The sequence below is a fragment of the Mastomys coucha genome, unplaced genomic scaffold (assembly GCF_008632895.1).
Source record: "Mastomys coucha isolate ucsf_1 unplaced genomic scaffold, UCSF_Mcou_1 pScaffold22, whole genome shotgun sequence".
NCBI lineage: Eukaryota > Metazoa > Chordata > Mammalia > Rodentia > Muridae > Mastomys > Mastomys coucha.
Window position 1 is genome coordinate 156,842,813 of NW_022196905.1, and position 24,244 is coordinate 156,867,056.

The 24,244-nt window shown below is 51.0% G+C and overlaps 1 protein-coding gene across 1 annotated transcript in view; it reads right to left on the bottom strand.

Moving 5' to 3' along the window:
* The window catches only part of Gas6 (growth arrest specific 6), a 31,024-nt gene that overhangs the window by 5,778 nt on the left and 1,002 nt on the right, over positions 1 to 24,244 (bottom strand). The window contains exons 3-12 of the mRNA XM_031339134.1: positions 16,231 to 16,255; positions 14,021 to 14,083; positions 9,400 to 9,522; positions 8,631 to 8,753; positions 7,373 to 7,495; positions 6,369 to 6,490; positions 5,209 to 5,327; positions 4,868 to 5,057; positions 1,629 to 1,793; positions 271 to 439 (exon numbers count right to left, since the gene is read on the bottom strand). Coding sequence (XP_031194994.1) covers positions 271 to 439; positions 1,629 to 1,793; positions 4,868 to 5,057; positions 5,209 to 5,327; positions 6,369 to 6,490; positions 7,373 to 7,495; positions 8,631 to 8,753; positions 9,400 to 9,522; positions 14,021 to 14,083; positions 16,231 to 16,255 — 1,222 coding nt within the window. The remainder of the gene's footprint in view (positions 1 to 270; positions 440 to 1,628; positions 1,794 to 4,867; positions 5,058 to 5,208; positions 5,328 to 6,368; positions 6,491 to 7,372; positions 7,496 to 8,630; positions 8,754 to 9,399; positions 9,523 to 14,020; positions 14,084 to 16,230; positions 16,256 to 24,244) is intronic.

Sequence of the window (24,244 nt, forward strand, 5' to 3'; positions counted from 1 at the left end):
GACCCTGCCCTGCTGACCCTGATGACCCTGCTGACCCTGTCCTGCTGACCCTGCTAACCCTGCCCTGCTGACCCTGCCCTGCTCTGCTGACCCTACCCTGCTGACCCTGCCCTACTGACCCTGCCCTGCTGAGCCCTGCCCCAGCCTGTGTCTAACCAGCTTGTCCCTGGCACTCACTGAGGTAGGAAGCATTTAAAAGGATAGACTTCAGCATATAGCTGCCCACAAGTCCCACCACGGCTAGCCCCAGGGAGGGCGACGCCCACTTACTGTAGTTGAGCCTGTAGGTGGCAAATCCATTCCCCGGGAAGAAGGAGCCCCTCTCTGTCACGGAGAAGCACTGCATTTTTGTGTTTGCCTTGACTGTTTCCTGGATCGCACTGTCTTCCCCGTTCAGCCAGTTCCAGCTCCTCATGCACCCATCCAGGCGAGGGTTAATCTGGAAAGACAGGTGACTGACTAGAGCAAGAGAGGCTTCGAGCCTAGCACTGCAGGATCTGCAGGCAGGGCCCTCTGGCTTGTGTGTGTGTAAATCTATAGTGTAAACACAATTTTAGGGAGTTTTTCACAAGAGAGCTCTTCTATTTTCAAAACCTCTCGGGACACCTATATCCACGCAGGGCAGGAACACACGTGACAGTGAGGCAGCCACCTGCTCGGTCAGTCACTGTGGGTGGAGGGACAAGGTGCCTGCCACCTGACTGTGCAACTCGGGGGCATTTTATTGTGATTGTGCTTTGCCCCTTGCTCCGACCAACAAAGCTTAGCTGGAAAGGTCAGCCCGGGGGAAGGGGCGCCAGTCCCAGCCTGACCACACGCTCACTGTGTGCAAACTGTTACGCCATCAAATCAGGCCACCCTATGTGTCACAGAAGATCTGTGACGGTGTGTTGGATGTCACCCCCTTGGGACAGCTACCAAGCAGGTTTCCTTCTGCAGCAGGTGTTGCCATTCCCCAAACGAGGGTTCTGACCACGGGGCTCAGAAACAGATGAAGAATAAAGGCCAGGCATGGCATAGGACAGAAAGAAACAGGACTTTGAAAAATGGGGGAAAAAAACAAAAAATAAAACCCCAACATTAGAACTTCCCCCACTAGATTTATTGATTTTGTTTGTGAGTGCTCTGTCTGTATGTACACCTGCATTCCAGAAGAGGGCATTAGGTCCTATTGAAGATGGCTGTGAGCCACCATGTGGTTGTTGGGAATCGAACTCAGGACCTTTGGAAGAGCAGACAGTGCTCTTAACCACTGAGCCATCTCTCCAGCCCAGCTTCCCCCACTAGAAATCTAGGTGTGGCTAGCAACCCAAAATGATAAGTCCAAAAAGTTTATTATTCGTTTTGTCAAATAATATGTTTCATCTTTACTGCAAAATAGATTTTTTTTTTTTTTTTTTTTTTTTTTCGGTTATCAAGCCAGATGGAAACTTAAAGGAGAATCATGAGCAGAGCTGGCCAGTGATTGATGCATATATACATCAATACATCAATAGTTATTACTGTCCAGTGAGTGGCTGCCAGCATGGAGATCCTCGCTATTGTAAGACTTGGGCTCAGCTAGAGGGCAAACCCCTATAGGCACGGCTAAGCCTGAGCTGCGTCCTCCGTGTCCGGAATGGACTTACCGGCTGGACAAGGTCACTCTCCTTGAAGGGAATGCCACCCACGGTGAGATTCAGGTGATACAAGCCTCTCTCCAGCTGGAACAGCTCCCCAGCTACAGCGATCTTCATTACGGCATCTTTGTTGACCTTGATGACAAGGTTTCGCTCCAGCTCTTCCACGGAGATCTGAAGGGGGTCACGCAGGGGAGTCAAGTGGACAGTCACTTCTGTAAGGCCCCATAGCGTATCGCCTGGATCAAGTGCAGCAGACCTCAGTGCCAGGCATGCCATGTTACCTGTGACCTCAGTGCCAGGCATGCCATGTTACCTGTGACCTCAGTGCCAGGCATGCCATGTTACCTATGTTTAGGAGCCTGATCCATGAGACCATGCTGGTGACTCCTGGGCCAAGGGCGCCTCACCTCAGGGGAAGCAATGTCCAAGTTATTTGGTCTAGGAAGTCTGACCTCACAAGACCACACCACATCACCCGTGTTTAGGAGCTAAGCCTTGCTCAAACCATGGCCTGGGTTCTCCCTACACCCTTCTTTCTTCAGAGGAAGTCACTACTGTGGCTCCCCTCATGATCTGAAAGTGGAGGCAAGATCGTCCAGTGAAGAGGGCCAGGCTCCCCAACACCTTTGGCATTAAAGCCAAAACAACACACAGCTTTTTCGAGAAGGCAGTCACAGAAAGGTCCTAGTGATGCTTATTCTGGTTTAAAAGAACTCGAGAGCCGTGTCTGATGGGGCACAAGCCTCACAAGAAGCGGCCGTCTATGGTGCCTGCTCTAAGACAAGCACGGCATATTAACCACAGTCCAACTTGTCTTGGGTAAAGTGAGATAAGACCTGCTCACTCACTCTCTCTTCGAAGTAAGATGCTCTTCACATCAGAGACCCTGGGCACTGCGGACTGGCACAGAGAGCTGCCCTCAGTGCCTAGTGTGTCTGAGAAAGACTTCCAGGCTACAAAAGGGAACCTGACTCCTGCCGAGTGCTGGGTCAGGGCCAGACTGAACCTAATGCCAGCTTCATGTTTGAACTGTTCTCACCACACGTGACACAAACACAGTGTCAGATGACAGCCCAGTGAAGCCTTACAGAGCCAACAGCTGCAGCCCAGGCCCCATGTCCTACACCACAGACCACACTGTGAAGGGCGCTGTGACCCTGGCTTTTGTAGAGGCTTGTCACCAAGCTAAAATTCCCTGATTAAACAAGCTCAGATCTCTCAGCTCTGACCCCAGCCAGTATGGCTGCTGTGGACAGGATAGCACAGCTGTGTCCTTTGTGAGTACTGTAAGCCCCAAGTTGATCTCATTTGATTTAGCAATGGGTCTTCTGCTGCCTGGCTGCAGAGGCCCAGGACCAGAAAATCGAGCTCCTGGCGGTCTCTCACCCAGTGTCATCCAGATGACGAATTTCCACCCAACAGTGCCACTGACTCTGGAATCCATAAAATAACCCCTCATTGCAGAGAATCCCAATCTGGAAGACTTTTATTCCAAAGTGGGTGACAACAAACTGTTGGCTGTGCCCAAGGTGACCACAGTGTGCACTGTGTCTAGATGGCAGACGCTGTGCTGGGGGAACAAACTGTTTTACTAATGACGGGTTCTCCACTACGTGAGAAGCGAGTGCTTAACTTGCCCACTACTGAGGTGTCAGCTGGTTCAACACCTCGGACAGGGCCCACCTTTTTGCTTATCTGGTCTGGCAGTTCACCTGGCCAGCCCAGGTGACTGTGGATAGGTGCCCATAATGGCCCAAGGGAATGAGATAATTATTGCTAAAGAAGAGCTGTCACTCCCTCCACCTGCCCACAGCCTTCACTGGCTTCCAGATTTCTACAGCAGAAACTCCGCTATTTCTTCAGTGCAGCCTAGGCCTGAATGTCAGTTCACCCTGGATCTCCTATTGGTGTGTCTACCTCCGTGGTATCCACGACCGCTCTACCTCTGTGGCCTATGGAACCTCAACTTATACAACCTCTCTGCCACTTCCAAGGTGCTTCACGTCCTGATGCCTCTTGAAGCAGACCTTCCTTTGATCATATTCTCAGCCTTGAGGTAGCCAATCTTAAACAGCTCTGGCCTCACCCTCTGCTCAGCCCGTGAGCTGTCTACAGCATGCAGTCCCCATGCTACTGCTGTAGTTAGAAGAGCATATGTATTTTTAAATTTTCTAACCCCCTAACAATTCAGTGTCTAGGATGGAGTAATGTTGAATAATCAAGCAAATTCTTCAGAAACCTGGCACACAGGAAAGCCTTGAAGCCTGTGTGGGAGCTTACCCTAGACACTCCACATACGATGGAGACATACTTAGCATCTGCTCCGTCTATTAGACGGGCAGAGTGGGTGATGAATGGCTCCGCATACGGAGCACACTTAGTACCTGCCTCATCTCTTAGAAGGGCAGAGTGTGTTATGAATGGCGCTCAGGGAACACTGGAAGGGGCAGAACTTGGCCTCCTGGGCTGTTCTATTACTGAACCATGAGATGAGGGTATGTGAGTTGCCACCTAGACAGTACCATGTCACAGTGACTGTTCCCAGACAGCTGTCCTGCCGGGTCCTATTCCAGGGTTGTCCCCATGGCTGGGTAGAGGGAACCCCTCCCCAAGGCTTCTATCCTCGTGGACCCTTCCCTCTGCTGCTACAGAGACACTGATTGCTCAATGTCAGGAAGAACAGACAGCATTTAATGACTGGAGAGATGGCAGGGGTCCTTATTTGTCTACAAAGTGGGACATTTTGTCTTCATTGCTAAGAGGAAACATCATATGTTTTTTTTTTTTTCCAAACATTAATTCCCAAGCCTGTTTTACTGTCTGGAGTATAGGATGTGTTTCCAGTGTGTGTGTGTGTATGTGTATGTGTGTGTGTGTGTGTGTGTGTGTGTGTGTGTGTGTATGTGTGCACTGTGCATCACCCCAGCTCTGGTGGGGACAGCCGTCAGAGCTGAGGGCAGAAGACTCCCTGTGAGCAGATGAATGGAGGAGTTGGTCCCAGCGGCTCAGGCTCATGGGTGTTTTGAGTTGGTTATCCTTGTCTTCTGCTGTCTTACAAGGTTTGGCCATCCTCAGTTTTCTTTGTATCTTCTGGGCTGAAGCTGCATGGCTCTCATGTGAGGCCCTTTCTGAGTCAGCCACACTCAGCCAATGAAGCAGAGGCTCTGAGCTAACTAGAGCAGGTGTCCTGCCCATGGGCCACACCCAGCCCCAAATGCTAGGGATAGCGTTGGCCTTCCACTTACCGTCTGCCACATGCCATGGTTGATGGTTGGCCCACTGCTGGTGATGCGCCCGACACCGTTGTACCGAAGCTGCAACTCAAGCCGCCCGGCCCTTAGGCCCAGGACAATCCAGGTGCTGTCTGAACGGCCTCCGGCGAAGAAGAGGACGCCTTCAGGGTCAAAAGTTCGGAAGTCAAATTCGGCCAGCAGCCTGGAAACAGACCCAGGAAATAAACTGAGCCACAAGGCAGGCAGGCGGTACAGGGCTGCCTGGGCCCACGGCCCGTGGCGCTTTACAGAACGTGGGAGTGGTTCTCTCAGAGGTCTTTGGGCTCTGCTGTCCCGTGTGCCTGGCTTCTCACCTGGTAGGCTGAAGCCTCTTGAAGCGTAGTCTAATTACGGGGGTCCCGCTGAACATGCGGCCCAGGTACAAGGACTTCACGCTCTTGGCCATGCTGAAGGGCACGCACGGTAAGATGTCCTGCCATGAGATAGGATGGGGTTGGGGGATGGGATGCCCCATGGATGCCTTTCAAGTAACTTTTGAAGTCCTGGTCACACTGGGTATCTAGAAGGTCACCTCTGACCTTCTAGAATCCCAAGGCTAGCCCACTCTTAGAAATCACGGAGTCCATATGACCCAGCTCATGTTGGTGCCTTCAAGCAGGGAGGGGCCAGGGTTCTGAATTCTTCCATTATCACCTTTTGTCTCATCTGTTCTTATTTGCTCCTGGAGCTTACATTATTAAATGCGTCAAACTCATAGAAGAACAGAGAGAATAATAATAATAAAAAAAAATCATTTTTACTATACTATTACAAAACGAACAGAACACAAAGACCTTGGAGACTACAGTTCAAATATTCCCTGTGTTGTGCTGTAGGCTTTCCCGCCGACCAGAGAGAGGATGGAATTAAAGCAGGCTGAGCTGGCTTCCAGGGGCCCAAGGGACACAATGGTCCTGCACTGGCCACACTGGCCAGCAGGGAGCCTGAGGTAGGGACCACATAAGCGCTGGGCCCCTGGCCCTTCAGCCTAGGATAGGAGGATACTATCTCATGCAAGGGGAGCTTGACAGATTGGCTCGATGATTTGGACTTCGGGCTCATCTTTGAAAAATGCTTCTCCAGCTTCCTAGGTCTCTCTGACTTGCAAAGTTATCATGGTACCTGGTCACCCAGAGACCTTGCTGCTGTCTTTCAGAAAATGCCATCAATGAGCAATGCCCTGCAGTTTACTTGCTATAGAGCCCTGAATGGTGTGTGTGTGTGCTGCATATCCTGGTATAAGCACATCACACCTTGAGTCTACACTGGCCTGGCCCATGGCAGAGCGTGGGGAGTTGCTATGGAGACTTCATCAACACAACAAAAGAGGTTTGGCTAGCTGTGTGGTCCTTGGAGCTAGTAGGAGTTTTCATTCAATCAAGTCTCTAGAAAGTTTCTTCCCATAACCCATTAATAACAAAGGGTCCTTCCTATCCAAAGCACAGCACTGGGGCTCCACGAGGCCATCTCCTACCTCACAAGTGTCCATGTCTGGGGACAGCTTTAGGCCCCCTCGCCCATCACAGTGGCAGGTATAGCTGCCTGGGGAGTTGACACAGGTCTGCTCACAGCGATCCTGCTGGCACTCATCCACATCTGCCGACAAAGGGACTCATGGTAGGCACGGGAAGCACCAAACACTCTGTGCAACCCACTTAGTCCTCCAAGGGGCTCTGTAGACATCACCGTTCAGCCTGTTGTCTTGGAGGCCTGCCTCTTAGGTCCCTGCTTTCTAGAGAGAAGTGAAGAACTGAAGCTGTCTGAGGACTGTGCTCAGACGGACCAGCCTAGACGTGGAGGGACCAAGGGTGTCTGTGTGGGTTGTGGAGCATGGTACAGAGCCAGGATCCCCATGAGCTCTTAGCTCTGTGCTCCCTTTCTTGAGGGCTCAGCCTTTCTCTGGGGGCTCCCACCGGAAGCTCTTGGAGTCTCCTGCAGCTCTCAGACAGGAGTGACTATGGAGGAAGAGTCTCTGCCCTTGGGACATGGTAAACATCCAAAGAGAGAGGAGAACACAGGTCCCCCACAACAACCCCCCATCACTCTCCATCCACTGCAGGTGCACCCAGGTCTACCAAGAACTCAGGGTCTTCCCTTCATCTACTGCAGGATAGAGAAGGCTAAAGACACACGGTGTGTGTGTGTGTGTGTGTGTGTGTGTGTGTGTGAGCTCATTTGAGTTCCCGCGGGAACACACACACATGCGTGAGAGCATGGGCTGTGTGCATACACGAATGGATACAATGGAGCCGGATAAGGGGATGAGACAGAGGGCTCATTTTAGGGGTTCTCTTCATTGAAGCTACACAGGAGGTTCTGACATTTTCCCAACCCTCCTGTGTACCATGACTTCCTGGAATACCTGACCAACGATTGCCACCAATGAAGCAATGCAGTCTATGTTCAGGCAGTGACCAACATGTGTCCTAAGCTAAGCATCAAGGAAGAAAGTACCCTGGGTAGCTGTGGCACGCGTACCTTGGCAAGTCTTCTCCTTGGAGCTGTACGTGTATCCCTCGTCACAGAGGCAGGAGTAGGAGCCAGGCAGGTTCTTGCATCGCGCATCCCCACAGGTGTCTGGCTCTGTGCACTCGTCTATATCTGCAAGCAAAGCCAGCCAGGCCAAGGCCGCACAGGTCGGTCTTGGACAGCTGTAGCGGTCACTGGGGCTATGGGGCAAGAACAGCCCCGAGACAGGAGGGTAGAGAATGGGAGGAAGGCACGGTGGCACGGTGCCTTTACCACGGGCGTCAAGTGATGGTCGGCCTAGGGACCATGTGCTGCTCATCCCACATTTGGTACACTGTAGATGTCATTTCTCAGGACCCACAACACAAGGTAGGTGTCTCAACCTGCTACTAAAGTGTGGGAGCTATGTCCCTCGGCCAAGGCCAGGGACGAGAGCCACAAGGAGAGGACCTCTGTTCCTTGAATAAGGAAGACATAGGAGGGAGGCCTATACATCCCCAAAGGCTTCTCCTGTACACTACATGTGGTTACGAGGATACAGCGACTGAGAGTTCTCCTGAAATCACACCTTCTAAGAGTAATTTTTGGGATTGTCAGAGGTAAACTCCACGGAAGATAAAAATAAAGACTTTTTTTCTTTTTCCAGGTTGGGTGAGGGAAATAGTCCTTTGTCTGGTGATATTTGTGTTCAAATCCTGAGTTGCCCCCACACCCTGCATTCATCTGGACCAGCCACAGAGGCTGCTGTGGCCCAGTTCTAGTGAGCCTCAATGACTCAGATACTCTGGGTCTATCTGTGTTGGAGTGTCATTCCTCTAGACCCTAAATCAATATAGGGATAAGACGTGGGACATCTGAGATGATTGTTCTGGGTGTCCTCAAGCCCCCTGATCTGGACTGAATGGAAATGGGACCACACATGGGGAGGTCCCATCTGCTTCTGTGTTTTGGGGGGTAGGGTAGAGGGAGTTGGGAGGTATGGCAGATGCACAGGGATACTGGGGCCTGTCACCCGTTGAGTTCCCTGTAGTCACTTGCAGAGGTCTAGGCTTTGTGACTACGCAGGCTGGCTGCAGGCTCCATGGGCTGGAAGGTGCCTTGGAAGCATAAGTGTGGATGGGAATCTCCAATTCTCGCCCTTGCTCTCAGATCTAGGGAATCATGTCCATGATGCTGGACTGGACCGTCTCCAAAGGACACTCATGCCCACCACCCGTCCCCAGGACACAAAGACAGGCAAGGAACCATTGCACAGCCAGGGCCTTACCTTGGCAGGTCTTCTTATCCGACAAAAGCGAGAAGCCGCTATGGCAGGCACATTGGAAGCTTCCTGGTTTGTTGTGGCAGACCTGGCTGCAGCCCCCATTCTTCTGGCTACACTCATTGACATCTGGACATGAAGAAAGAGTGAGGGGCTCCCACCCGGGCACTTCCCTGCTGGCCTCATGGTAAATACGGTAGACCGTGTGAGGGCCAGAGAGACATGAAGTGCTGCTGGTGGGGAAAGCCATAGACTTGGTTCTAAGGGTCCCTAGGTGCACAGGGGACAGGGTGAAGGACAAGATGGACCTACCAATCAGTGCCCAGCAGTCATGAAACCTATACACAGCCTAGTCTAGCACCCTGAACAGATCTATGCAGATGACCTGTGGACACAGTATGGCTGCCCTGCCCCGAGGGAACAGCTTGAGAGGCTCTGCCACCTGGTTTGCAGCTATACCTAATGCCTCACACCTGCGCCTGAGCAAATCCTCAGCCGGGTGCTAAGAGCCATGTGGCATTTCCTCCACTCCAATCCTGGTCCCCAAAGAGCTCTCTGGAGCCTCAACTCTCTAGGAGCCTGCAGCTCTAGAGGATCAACCTTAAGGCTGCTGCATTCGGAGATTTTCAGGCAGAGCACCATCCCACCCTGGACCTTCAAAGGACCCCCAAGAGGGATGCTGATACAGAACAGACTGTAGGGATGGCTGAACTCCCAGTCTCAGGTAGGGGGTGAGGAGTAGGTGGGACAGAGAGAGGGTGAGGTGTGGGCTCACCTTTGTCACAGAGTCGGCCTTCCCAGCCTTCTTTGCACGCGCAGAAGAAGTTGCCCATGAGGTCCTGGCAGGCTTTAGTACCCTTCTTATCACAAGGGTATGGGGTGCACTGGTCAGGCAAGTCTGAGTTGGAGGATAAAAAAAAGAAAACCATTCAGGATTTCTCTGAAAGCTCCACCACCTCATACAGTTGGGGATGGTCAGAGCTTCTGGTGGGGTCCCCAGTGAGGCGCCCAGGAGTTCCAAAGCAGGATGAGCTGTGAAGGAGGGTCCCTGCCTTGGGACAGAAACAAATGTGAGAAACTTTTAAGGCACTGGGACCAGTTCTGGCAACAGCCAGGTCTACTGGGAGGGGCTGACTGTCACCGGTATGCAGAGAGGGACTGCTGGCTCACGCCTCCCAGGAAATGGGTCTTCAAGATCCCCTAGAGGGACTTGGACACAATAGGCCAAAAGCTCTTTTCAGAGCCCAGCACCACTGCCAAACACACAGGATCTCAGCACTGAGGCTGAGATCAGGGGTGCAGTGGCCAGCCAGATAAGACACAGGGGTGACTGAGCCACATAGATTCAGCCTTTAGCATTTATCCTGCCATTAAAAGATCTTTTTAATGTCAGTGTCCTCCGTGGCATACCTTAGGAACATGGCTGAGACCTCAAGACACAGCCTGCACCATGCCTAGAGGGGGGTAGGAAAGCTTAGCGTGTGCTTCAACCCCAAGGTTGGGGAGTCACAGAGAGATCCATTATCATATCCTGTTCTCAAAGAACCCTTTCAGAGGTTGAGCAGATGTGGGCATGACCCAGAGGATAGGAACCCCGGGCCCTTCGCTTCGCCCCATCTGAAGGATCTACAGTCTGACTGGATGGGGTGGGTGGGTGTGGCTTCTGTCTACCAACAGCTAGATCGTTCTAAAGCAGTGGTTCTCAACCTTCCTAATGCTGTGACCCTCTAATACAGTTCCTCATGGTGTGGTGAACCCCCTGCCATGCAATTATTTTCGTTGCTACTTTATAACTGTAATTTTGCATCTGTTATGAATCATAATATAAGTACTTAGGTACTTATATTAAGTCCCCTGTGACCCCTGTGAGAAAGTCATTCAACCTCAAAGAGGTCATAACCTACAAGTTGAGAACTACTATTCTTGATGGTCTAGGGATACACGGGGTTGTCAGGTCCTCTGACTCTCTCAAGGGTGCCACTTCCTAGCCCTCATCAGTCCAGACTGGTCTCCCACTTGGGCTGGCATTCCTTCACCCAGAGGCCTTCTGCCACCTGTTAGGCATCTTCATGGTGACTGATTCCTGCACCTTGATGTGTGTATGCCCTATCAGCTGCCTGATCGAAGACTGGCTCTAAAGTTTCACTAGGAGAAGATATAAAAATGAGGTTGACTCCAGCTGGCACAGGCAGAGCTCTGATTGGATGAGGGTAACCAACCCCATTTCCCTCCTGTCCTCAAGAGTGTGGACCCAAGCCCCGGCAGGACCTGCATCAGAGGGCAGGAGCGTGTGTGACCCAGCTCTCCTAGAGCATAGCCATACTTGCATGCCTCACACGGGCAGGCGATGCTATGCACTACCGGGTATCTAACAGGAAGTTCTGGGCTGGATGGGCTCTCTGCAGTACATGAAAAGCTGAGACCCGAGAGCTGAGGACCAGTGGGAAGCTGAGCCGTCCGTCTCTGAGGAAGAAGCTGTAAGACGCTTACTTGGTCTTTCTCTGCTTTCAGTTGGGGAACAGCCATTTTGAGCGTCATCACAATTCACATCACTTTGATGCTTGGTATCGATTCTTGGGCATCCCTAGCCTATTTACTGCCAACATAGGTCTGAAGCCAGTGTTTGTTCCTTCTTGAGTTACAGGGAACAGTTTCGGGCCACGCCAGAGGGCATTGGAAACCCTGGCCATGGTCTCCTGGAGGGCACCCTAGCATGGAGGGCACCCTAACAGGAAGCCAGAAGTCCTCCAGGTCACCCACACAGCGTTTGCTTCACTCCTGGGGGCTCTCCCCACAGGTGCTCTCTTGCCTTCCACTCCTAAACTCTAGACGAAGAGGGTTCTTGCTGCCTGGCAGGGACATGGGGAGCACCAGGCATAAGATAAGGCAGGGGTCAACCTCTGGATTTCCCAGATGCTTGCAGAAGCTCACCCAGGATTTTCAGGCCAGCCTCATTCCTGGCAGCCTCCACTTGTCCTGAGCCAGCTGGGCTGGGTGCCGAGCCCATGGCAGGCCTGGGAAGCAAGTCTAGGCTTCTCAGGGAAGCTCTGTGATCTGATTTCCCCCGCTGTGGCCCTTCCACGTTTACATGCAGAGTCTGCTGGCTTTGCACAAATTACAGCCAACAGCGTGCCTGTGAGTCTTCAACTATTTTTGATTTCTTCAGAGTGGTTGTTGGCAGATCATCATAAAGCGTCCTTTTTCCTTAAACAAGTAAGGGCTGGGGTAAAGTTAGAGTCACCTGTAAGGGAGGGGTGAGGACTGGACGGCTTCATCGGTTTACAAATGCTGTGGACTTGTGGGACCCCACCTGAGGCCAGGACGTGGTGTTCAGCTAACTTAAGTTGGAGGCTTCAATTTATTTCTAAAGTTTACACTGGCAAATTTGGCATGAGGGCTGGTTAACTTGGCCAAGAAAGACACATCTACCCATTGCAAAATCTGTCCGTAGGCCGAGGGATGGTACAGCGCCAACTTCCAATAGAGTAATATTATTTTTAAGAGAGTCCCCCAACACAGAGCCAATACCAAAACCCTTGTCCCTCCATCCCTAGAGGAACACCACCCATGACATGTCATTTCTTTTCCTGTTACCAAGTCCAACGTTTGACCCTTGGCAGGTGCCCAGAACTTCTCCACAGACACATTCCAGAAAGGTGAAAGAGGGGACATTGTTCTGCAGGCACTGAGGGAGCCTGCTTAGCTTTCAACAGACATGTTGCTATTCTCATATTAACAGTTTATCCTGGGTCCTTTGTGTGGCTGTGGGTGGAGTGTGAAGTGTGAGCGGGCTCACCAGGTGGCAAGTTAGGACTTGGGTAACCATCCTGTCCAATCCAGGCCCTTTGTTTTGGGCCCAGAAAGGAGCCCAGACCCCTAGAGAATCCTGATGACCTGACTCATTCATCACTGCCTGATGCTGTTTGCCAGAGGATCACATTGGACAGGGCAGGGGACCAGGAATGGCTTATGAGAAAGGAATGGAATGGAAGCCAAGGCTCTTCCTGGTACCAAGTGGGCAGAGTCCATGCTTAGACTATGGCTTCTCCCTGTCACTCTAGTTGCTGCTGCCATGGTGACCAGCCCCCATGAGGTGAGGTAATGGGTTTCCAGAAGAACTGCTATGGCTAAGGTTTGCCTAGGGCTAGGTCTGAGCTCTCTAGAAATTGCCAGCATGGGGCCTGCAAAAACTTTTGCTTTAATTTTTTACCCAGAGAACTTGGGCTAGGGCATGCCGTGGACAGCAAGGTGAGGAGCCAGGTACAAAGGGCAACAGCCTGCAGAGCTGGAGGGCTTGGCATTGGCATGCCTCAGCAGAAGGGTATTCAGGTCCTCGGGGACTTTTGCACAGCCTCCAGGAGGGGCACAGACAATGACAGGTCAGGTGGGTGCTCATGGGACCTGTGATGAGCAGAACCAGGCGGAGGCAGCTTTGTGTTAGCCCTGATCCGCAAGGCATCTGGCAAATGAATTTAACATTATCAGGCACTGGCAGACCCAGGCGGTTTCTCCTCTGTTCAGCTTAGGGACAGGCTCTGGAAGTACAATCCCATCTTCCTCTTCCGGGCTACCTCCCACCAAAGGAGTAGAACATCATGTCTCCCTGCCCACCAGAGAGTGTCATTGCAATTCAAAACATCTTAAGAGGGTCTGAAGCCACAATCCTAGCCACCAACTAAAGCAATAGAATAACTCCTCAAAGCACTGGGGGCAAAGGTGAATGTCTGGGAACAAGTTTCAAAAGTACCAAGAAATTAGAAAGTATAAGGAAAGAAATGACCATCCTTGGCAGGTGGGTGTGTGTGTGTGGGAGGGGTTACTGGGAACGGGGCAGTGAGCAGATGTAAAGTGAATAAGTAAATAAGTGAATAAATTAATTAATTAAAAATTTGTCTCTGACCCTTTCTTAGGAAGCAGAACTGTGGACAGATCCATAGGCCATCATTCTAGCTATTAATAACAGAAACAAAACCCCAACGCTGGTCAATCAATTTGCCTTAAGTTGAGCCAAGGCAGCTGACATCTGACAGGAGATGTGAGTGTACTCGCCTGGGAAGGGGCTCTGATCAAAGGGTGATTGAGGATGGGTGACACAGGTGTGCAAAAGCCATTTCTGCATTTCTGGGTGCAGGTAGAGAGCTGAAAGAGGCTCTTGCCCACATGATGTGTGGTAGGGGATACACCTCATACCCCATGGACTATTTAACCCCCTATAACATGTACATTTATTGTTCATTAGCAACAAAACTAAGGTGCACTTTCTTAAAAAGAAAATTAAGACTGCAAAAGGCTGACTGGAGAGGGGCGGACAGTTCTCACTCGGCAGCTTTATCCCGACCGTAACCGAGCCTAGCTACCCAGCATGTGCTTCAAGTGAGGCAGTGGGGCACACTTACTCTGAACGCATGTGGCGAAATAAGGGTTTTTATCTTCAGGCCTGCCATATTTCCTCATGCACTCTGCAAGAAACAGACAACACAGTTACGCTTCATCCCTGGGGTGGAGCAGGTGTCCAGATCGGGGTCAGATGACAGTGTCTTTCGCCTGGACACCATGGATCTCCAGTGACTGTGTGGTCTATCTGTCAGTAGGAGTGCCTGGCAGGGACAGAAGGAAGACATACCAGTGTGACAGAACACCAAGCCCAGAACCAGTGAGTGCTGGAATCTCTCGTCACATAGACCAGCAAGAGCTGCAGTGCAAATGTGACTAGGGTCAAAACTGAACTTCAAGACTGCGATGGTCCAGGCAGAACTAAGGGTGCTGCTCTTCGTCTGCAGGCAGAAGCACTCTTAAGGCACCTTAAGCCTGGAGGGCACTAGATCTGGCACACACGTGTGTTCTTCAAGGGGGGCCAGGACCATGGCATTGGAACACATACAACACGTGACAGCTGTGTGTGCTGGTGCTCAGCCACTCTATGTGGCCCTTCAGTAGGCCACTGTAGACCGTCCACATGTGGAAAGACAGCGTGGACAAGTAAGCACAGTTAGGATGCATGTGTAGGCTAACTAGCTCCCTCTGCTTTGGCACTAGAGAGATGGCCCAAGGCTTTTGGACTGGTACAGGGCCTCAGGAGATACCCTGAGTGAATGTGTCTTGTGACATGGACATAGTTTGTGGAGGACTGTAAGGCCAACTGACCCATGGGAAATTGGTAAAGCCACTATGCATGTGGGCCAGGATCAAGAGGAGGGGCAAACCTTCTTAGGATTCTGAAAATGAGTGTTTATGAACAATGGATCAGCGTGTATAAAGGCTAGCAAGTGTGGTTTCTTCTTCCATCTCTACAGCCTGAAATCTACAGAGACTTCCTACTGAGACTAGCTAGCCCCTCCCCTGAAGTCCACGTCTTAGAGAACTCCATGCATCCCTGCTTGACTGTCTGTCATTCTTTTTTTTTTTTTTTTATTCTCGTATCTCCCCTAGCCGAGCCTGAAGAGTCCCAGCAGGCTAGTCACTGCTCTCCTGGACAGTCCCAGCAGGCTAGTCACTGCTGTCCTGTGCTGTTGCCAGATAGAGATTATAAGTATGTGCCTGGGGAACAGAAAGTCAGCATCTTACCCAGATGTGTGATAATAAGTCCAAAGGCTGAGAATATACTCTTCTTACAGAGTATACATCCAAAGCACTCCAGTTCACCAAGCCATCAGTGCTCAGAGGGGTCGAGAGGCTTCTTAAGGAAGCAAACGGACTCTCCTCTAGACTAGAATCCTAGTTCTTTTCTCTCCTATAAAAGCACATTGGAGCAGGGTAGTGGCAGTACACACCTTTAATCTCAGCACTGGGGAGGCAGAGGCAGGTGGATTGTTGAGTTCGAGGCCAGCCTGGTCTACAGAGTTCCAGGACAGCCAAGGGCTACATAGAGAAACCACACAGAGAAATAAACAAACAAAAGAGCTTATGATGTTTTCCTTGCCACTGTGTGCCTGCTCTAGTGGCTGGGAATATGTGGGTGCTCCTGTTCATCAGACTATGTAAAAACCTTCTGCATGGGCTGGAGAGACGGCTCAGGGGTTAAGAGCACTGCCTGCTCTTCCAGAGGTCCTGAGTTCAAATCCCAGCAACCACATGGTGGCTCACAAACATCTATAACAGGATCCGATGCCCTCTTCTGGTGTGTCTGAAGACAGCAACAGTGTACTCATATACATTAAATGAATAAATAAATCTTTAAAACAATTAAAAAAAAACCTTTACAATGTTCTAAGTTTTAACCGATAATAGGGCAAATGTCAATAAACACACAGCATCCAGGCAAAACTATTTTTTTTTTTTTTTTTTTTTTTTTTTTTTTTTTTTTTGGTGTGTGTGTGGAGGGCCTCAGTAATCTCAGAGGTACAGCATCCTGAGCTCAGTAAGTGGGAGGGCACTCAATTAGCCATACTTCCAGATGTGGGCAGGGGCTGGGGTCAGCTGAATATCTGCAAAATAGCAGCATTAGTCTGAGGCTCAGGCAACTTGAAATAAAATGATGATATTGTTGACAGCTCTAACCTTATAGCTCCCTTCTCCTGGGAGTAACATGGTAATGGGATTTCTCCAGCATGAGACAGGTGCCATGTGTGTGTGTGACAATGAAACTACTATAGTAACTTTAACTTACCTTGATATCTTGGGTAGAAATAGTCCTGTGGAAGGAGAAGAAAGGAAACAGTTAGCCAGCGCAGTATGAGGCCTTTTGAAAAGAACTATACTAGTTAACCAAGCCTGGAGACGGGAACACAGAAGCAAGAATCTTGCACCACCGTGGCTCCCTCAAAGGTAGGGCTTAGAAGCCGCTGTCACAGAACAATGTCACAGAAAGAAGCATAGGGACCAGAGACTCTGCTGACTCAGCCTCTGCAGGACAACTGCAAGTCCGTGTCACCTATGCCTAATGACAGGGTGCCTCTCCACATGTTTTCTGGGAAAGCGCATGTAGGATAGGAACAGTCCAGGAAGGAGCCAAGTTTCAGTCTGAGGAGAGAGAGCTCTTGTCTCAGTTAGGGTTTCCACTGCTGTGATAAAACACCGTGACCAAAGCAAGTCGGGAAGGAAAGGGGTTCTGACTTACACGCCCGTATAACTCTTCTCCACGGAAGGAAGCCGGGACTGGAACTCAAGTAGGACAGGAACCTGGGGGCAGGAGCTGATGCAGAGGCCATGGTGGGCTCTTTGCTGATTTGCTCCTTCTGGCCTGCTCAACCGACTTTCTTACAGCACTCAGAACCACCAACCCAGGGATGGCACCACCCACAATGGGCTGGGCCTTCCACCACGAATCACTAATTAAGAAAATGCACTAACTGGCTTGCCTACAGCCCTGTCTTACAGAGGCATTTTCTTAATTGAAGGTCTCTGCTCTCGGATGACTTTAGCTTGTGTCAAGTTGACATAAAACCATTCAGCACAATTGACCCCTTGTCAAATTGGCACACAAACACCTCACATTAAGATTCAACCTTTTCTTTCTCATTCATCTCCAAGATCTCGCATTAAAAACATAAATAACTTTAAAAGTCCCACTGTATTTACAAATTCAAAAATATTACAAGTTCAGTCCCTTTAAAATACCCAGACTCTTAAAAATCCAAAAAATAATTTGAACTTTTTTCAACTGTGGACTCCTCCCAGGGGCTTGGGTCATCTCTCCAGCTCGGCCCTTTGCAGCACACACAGATTGTCTTAGGTCACTTCTCCAGCTCTGCCCTTTGCAGCACACACAGATTGTCTAGGCTCCATCTGGCTGCACTCCACCATTGCTGCTGTTCATGGTGGCCATCCCATGGTACTAGAATCTCCCAAATGCTGGGTCTTTCTCTGCAACTGGGCTGCATTACCTCCAATAGCCTCTCCTGGGCCCTCCACCATGAATCACTAATTAAGAGCTCTCCTGAGCTTTCTTCAGAAACAGCAACTCTACCACATAGTGTCAGGCCTCAGCTGCTCTCCATGACCCCTTCACACCTTCCAAACCAGCACCACCTGTTGCCTCTTACACTACCAAGGTCAGCTGCCAGCACAAGGCACAAACTTGGCCATATCTGGAACCAGCTTCTGTGTGTTGACTCTCAGGAAACACTTTCCAGATGTCACCTCAGCGATGCTGGTCTCTGCTCAATCACTGTTAATTTCTCAGCTCCAGCTGACCAGCATCATGTATCCCAGCAAAGCAAAGATTTCACATCAGTAGTTCTTCAGCCCCAGCTAACGAGAACCACAGAATCTAATTCAAAATAACAAGTGGCCCCAGTGGAGCCTTTAAACGTCCCCCTGAAACTTCACAAGTCACATCTCTGTTGTCTGCACTGTGCTCAACAGTCTTATCTTCCAAGCTCCCACAGAACAGCTCACTGAGCCTCAACACTCAATGGCTTTTCTAGCCCAAAGTCCTTCCACACTCCTCCCCAAAACACATGGTCAGGTCTGTCACTGCAATACCCCACTCCTGGTACCAATTTTTGTCTTAGTCAGAGTGTCTATAGCTGTGATGAAACACCATGACCAAAGCAACTTGGGAAGGAAAGGGTTAATTTGGCTCACACTTCCACATCATAGTCTACCATTGAAGGAAGTCAGGACAAGGACTTAAACAGGGCAGGAACCTGGAGGCAGGAGCATGCAGAGGCCATGGAGGGGTGCTGCTTACTGGCTTGCTCTTTGTGCCTTACTCAGCCTGCTTTCTTATAGAACCCAAGGTGACCAGCCCTGGGATGGTGCCACACACAGTGGGCTGGGCCCTCCCATATCAATCACTAATTAAGAAAATGCCCTACAAGCTTGCCAGATCTTATGGAGGCATTTTCTTAATTGAGGGTCCCTCCTCTCAGATGACTCTAGCTTGAGTCAAGTTGACATAGAACTATCTAGCACAGCTCTCTTCACCCTCAGATGTCCCCTGTCATTGGTTTTCATACAATATCTTGGTAAAACAAATTTTCTGGTTAAGGCATAAAGCTATTCACAGGAGCTCTTTCCTGTCTCTGTACCCCACACAGCACAGTGTATACGAGCCCTCTAGCTACTTCAGGCCAATGACCGGATGACTAGAAGCTTGTTCAGGAATTCTGTGAGCAGCAGGCAGCCAGATAGGCCAATGCCACACACTCCCAGCAGAGCGCCCACCTCACCTGCAATGTGACAGGCATCCCTGTTTGTCTTCTGTCAGCTCTCTCTCACTGATGAGGGGCTATGTGGATGAGAACAGAGGTAACAGGGGTGGAGCATGTGGGAGGAAGGTCCCCATGACTAGGGGGTGATGGGTAGCTTTTCTACAGTTTTAGAAATAGTATCTGGAAGGAACTTAGATGACCAAATGCCTTTCATGTCATAGAGCCAAGTGTGGGGATGTAGCCAGCGGGCATGAGGAGGAGTTTGTGAGGAGGAGTTTGTGAGGAAGAGTTTGTGTGTTTGTTGTTTATATGGCCAGGAAGAGCTTTCCATAGCCATGTGCATGGAAAGGTCAAAGGTAACAGCATCACCCGCACTCCGGTAGTACTGCGTAGGGCTGTCTCGAGGCCAACACAAGCCAACTTTCCTCCTGAAAAGATGCAGCCATTCTAACAGCCAGCTCAGAGGACCCAGTGGCCTTTCAGCTGCCTGAGAGTGACATAGCTCAGAAGTGATCTCCCTGTCCTCCTGCACAGGACCAGGCAGGATCTCACCCATGGCTTCCAGATCAGACTATGTCTGAAGGCAGCTCATGCTCCAAAGACAAACAACGCGCCCCCCCCCCCCAAGAGGACAATGGTGAACGCATGCATTATCAAGACGGAGAAACATCTGAGCCCAAAGCAGAGTGCCAGTCAACTGAGATCATTTTCTGTGACTGCAAAAGGGACAGCACAACTGCCAGCCCATGCCACACAACTGGGAATGCTCTAGATTACTCTGCATGGTAAACTGTGGCTGCCACCTGCAGAACACCATTCTCACCTGTATCTGTAAGTCCTCTCAGACTTAGCAGAAATGAGGCAGTGGACTGGCTTTTCTGTAGAGTGGGGTGTGGGAAGAGCATGTTACAAGCTCCATTTTTGACTTCTTATTGTCACATGGGCCTCACAGACATACATAAGCCCACCATAAAACTCGCTTCCACAGGCAGCATCGGGCCCTACAGAACGCTCACACCCACACCTTGGCCCTACGGGTCTGACTCCCGGAGAGCATGGGTACACATCTGGGATGCAACTTCCTGGAGAGGTTTCACGGAGTGCACACTTCCAGTGAGCTCTCAGCCTCAGATGCTCAGTGCGGAGTGAACACAGGTTCTACCTCACTAGCTCCGCACACGGAGTGTTACAGTGTGACGATGTGAGCAGTACCGTTCACCTGAGTTTGGGGAACACGCTGAGCACAGACAGGAAGGCATAGTCGCAAAGGAGAACTTTCAAATTCTGGGGGACCTAGGCAGAGCATTTCACCTAGATGTCCCTTTTCTGCCAAGAGTCCAAATCCCAAGTCTCAGAAGGTCTCTTTTCCTGCTAAGACACCCCTTCCTTATTCTTCTCTCCCCACACTGTCCCTCTGTCCCTCTTGTCTAGTATTCTAAGAGGAAACAAGGTGGAAGGTGTTCCACCTGCCCTGGAACGGGCTCTTCCCCGAGCTGTCCTTGGAGATCCCACTATCTCAGGAAAAATGTCCTTAGTGGGTAGACATGGCTTAAAAATGGTCACCTAGGTCCCAGACCCTTAGAACTAACAGTGCCCCAAAGTCCCAGGAGAGCAGCAGCAGCAGCAGCAGCAGCAGCAGCAGCAGCAGCAGCAGCAGCAGCAGCAGCAGCAGCAGCGGGCCTGGGGGCAGTCAGGGAGAATGAAGTAGAACTCCCAGGAGACAGTCAGGGGGCGGTGGGGGCACTCAGTCAGCTCCCGGAGTATTAATCCGCACAGCCAGCCAAACCACTGTGAATCTTGCAATACTGCGCTTTGCATCTTAAATTTTAAAAAGAAGGTGCCGATCAGCAGCCAGGCCTGAGCTCTTCCCCCCTGTAGGTAAGGTTCAAAGTATGGGGCAGAGGCTCCAGCTGGGATTGAGTCTTGATTAGGAACCTCTAGAGGGGAGCATCCTAAACTGGGGGTGGGGGGAAGCCTTTAGGATCAGGCACATCACTGAGAGATTCTGCAGGAGGACCTCAGCTGGGCAAAGCTACAACCTCAGGGGCTCTCAGGAATTAACAACTGGGACAGGGAACCCAGCCAGCGAGAAGGAAGTGCCCGGAAGGGACAGTAACAATAAAAAGGGAAACCAGATAACAGAGAGGCAGTGGGAGGGAGAAGGGACAGAGAGATTAGAAGTGGCCAGGGCTGCCGCCACAGGAGAGCCACCGCTGAGGAATGTGGGTGGAGGCGCACAGCAACCGCGTGGAGGGATCCTGCATTTCCTGCTCAGGGAAAGTTAGTAAGAAGCTCCCAGCTTGGGTGAGGAGTCCTCCACTCACCGGAGGGCCCAGGTCTGACCCTTTTCTTCCCAGTGTGAGAAGAAATGCTAACTGGACAGAGCCTGACTCTTCCCAGACACAGTGAGAAAAACAAAACAAAACATCCTCCTGGCTCTTCAGTCCTGTGGGAGGCGGCCTGTTTCCAGCTGTCTAGGCCACCCAGTCTGGAGGGCAGGACCTCACTCTCATCCCCTCCCTGGGGGCCCTAGACATGAAAAGCAGAGATAAGGAGCCATAGGGGAGCAGGTGTGCATCAGCTACAGTCGGCCAGAATACCACTCGGAGCCACAGGAGGCTGGCTAGTCTACTCCAGCACTGTAAGTCCACAACAGCAGGGAACACACAACGGGATTTTAACAAGTACTGAGAACTTTCACCAATGACTGACTCCTCATTCAGACCCACAAGAGGACCTGGATGAAGGCCTGGCATCTCTACTTTCATTTTGAGTCTGTATACTTTCTTTCAGGTCACCTGCTTGGTTTTTTGCATGTAGGCATGCTAATCCCTCAAGCATCGTCTACATAAAGTTGGAGACACATACCCATCTCATCCCCTTGCAAGGTAGAGCGCACAAAAATAAGCAGATTTGAAGGATCTGTTAACCTTGGGTCTTGCCGCAGCTCCCCAAGGGAAGTTAACAGTCTCGAAGGACAACAGAGTCTTAGAGAACACTGAGAATTGCTATTATGAAGGAACCTGAACTCCTGAGTACCCCTTGTCCCCTCAAGGAATAAGGACCCCTTCTAACCACTTTGTAGACCCAGAACTGAGACAGCATCAGCCAGACCACACTTGAGCCTTGCTTAACTCTGCATATCTCATACCCCCGTGCCCAGTCCTTTTTCTATCAAAATTTAAAGCTCACATCAGCATCCCAAAGACAACGCTGAGGCCACTGGACCTCTTTTTGCTTTTCTCAGTGTGCACTGACAATCTCCGCCCTATGCTTCTTACTACTTCTAGTCTCCATGGATAGAGAGCCGAGCCTAGATCTTTGGGGTTCCCAGACCTGGCCCTCTTACCCTAAAATCTCACTCACAAGATCAGCCCCTATGTATGGATCCTTCCTGGCCCACTAAGGATTCCCTAGGACCATTGTGAGAATCTGGTCTTGTAGGTGATCTGCAGATCACAGCTTCTCACTGTTACAAACAATGGGACAGGTAAACCCAAGCCATGCCTCTTGTCAAGATCTTCTCATGGGCCTCCTCCAACACAAGAAATGAGCTACATTTCAAGGCCGGGAAAGCTGAGCTAGCATTTTCACAGGAAGGTAAATCTTTTCCCACTCTTCCTTCTGAGGCTATGAAGGTGACTGGTGCCTGCATGTCCACAGGCACAGGTCTCAGGTCTCCCCAGGGGTATGCAGTAGGGGAGGCTCCAGCCATGCGTCCCTGCAGAGGAACACCAGGACTCCAGGGCGCAGCTTGCTGCTACCGATTCCTAAGGCTTGCCCTGTATCCCACAAGGTCGTGGCAACAGAAGAGCAACTAGCAGCCAGCTCAAGGTGGTAGCAGCAAGAAAGAGCTTTGATTGGGAACTCTTCGAGGAGGCGAGGTGCAGGCTGAACACCAGGGTTAACAGTCTCCATGCTGCAGCCAAGGCGCACAGGTCAGGTGTTCAAGCCGACCCATGAGAGGAGAACCCACGTGTCAGGGAGTAGGGGTTGCAGTTAGCTCTGATGGGAAGAGGTGTATGCCAAGTGCTAAAGGAGACAGGCTCTGACAGGACCAGAGGGAACTGCTCTTTGGAGCATTATAGCCTGGAGTTTTACCCAAAAGCTGACCGAAAAGGGAACCCTCTCATGGCCGGAAGAGAAGTTATTTGAAGGGGGGGGTCCTGAGGGCATTACTCCTTCTCATGTCTTCATGTCACACCTTTGCAAATAAAATCATAATTAAAACACACAAGCAATTAAAACCAGAGGAACTTGACTCTAAGAAGAAGAGCAGCTCCCTGTCCAGGCAGCCAGGAGGAGCCAGCTTGGGCCTGTCTGCCCTGGCAGGCAGGCTGCAGAGGGGAGGGACTCCACGGCTGGGTGGTGGCCTTGCCACTCTCAACTCTTGTCACCACAAGTCCTGTCCACACTGAGTGGCAGGAAGCTTCATGGGAGGGTGGAGTTGTACGGGACAGAATCAGTCACCTAACTAAGCCCAGGTGACCACGGACTGGGACTTGCCCTAGAATGTCAATAGCTGAACTCACTGGGTCGAGAGGAATCATCATCAACACACAGAAGCAGGAGCAAGGTATAAAAAGGTCAGCCATCTGCCCTACACTGCTGTTGATGCCTGGGGCAGCACCATGGCAGGGGGTGGGGGTGGGGCACAGCGCTTCGCCCGATCTCAGCTTCTGAGATGGGTAAGACAGTGCCAAAGCGGCTGTGGTGACACTCCACAGCTGCAGCACCAGTATCCGGAAAGCAGCTTTGACAGGGATTGTCCAGTCAGCCGATTAGACACAAGTCAAAGCAAAGGCCCGAATGGCTCTCACAGATCCATCCTCACATCACGTGATCCTTACTTCATCCCAGAAGAATTCTTTGAAAGGAAAATGCCAGCAGAACCCAATGTTGTGAAACCATACCGATTTGGCAGGTGATGGGGGGGGGGGGGGGGGGGGGGGGCTCTGCATCACTATGGAGGACTGCGTACTAGTCCAGATCTTAACCTCAAGCATGCCCTACACTGGGGTGCGTGCCCCCACGAATCCACTCAGCTCTCACACACACCTTCTGTGGAGAGTCCTGTGCATACACAGGCTGCTGGCTGCAGTTGGCTGTATGCCTGCTGCATTCCCCAAGGACATTATTAATAGAAGTTTGTCCTGGGCCAGCACAGCCCTTGCAGAGGCAGGTGCTAGCCCTTCCTCACTGTTGCTCCCCACCCGCCCCGTATGCATGTTCTTTGCACAATTCCAGTCATCGTATTTTTGGACCTGCTGCTGCAAGCAATTCCAGCCTTGAGATCTTTCAATTCCTCTTTCAGGAAAACCCTGGGTCCCTCCGGAGGAAGACCAAAGAGGAGCCCCACCCCTCACCTCCAATCCAGTCTAGGGACGGGCAATCTTAGGAAGCCTTTGAGTTACAAATCACTGCGGATTTTTTCCCACGGGTGCTTTCTTTTCAGGGGTAGGGAGAGGTTTAGTTTGAACATATCCTCAGAAGGGCTTCCTTCCTTCAGAGTCTACTGAAGGGGTT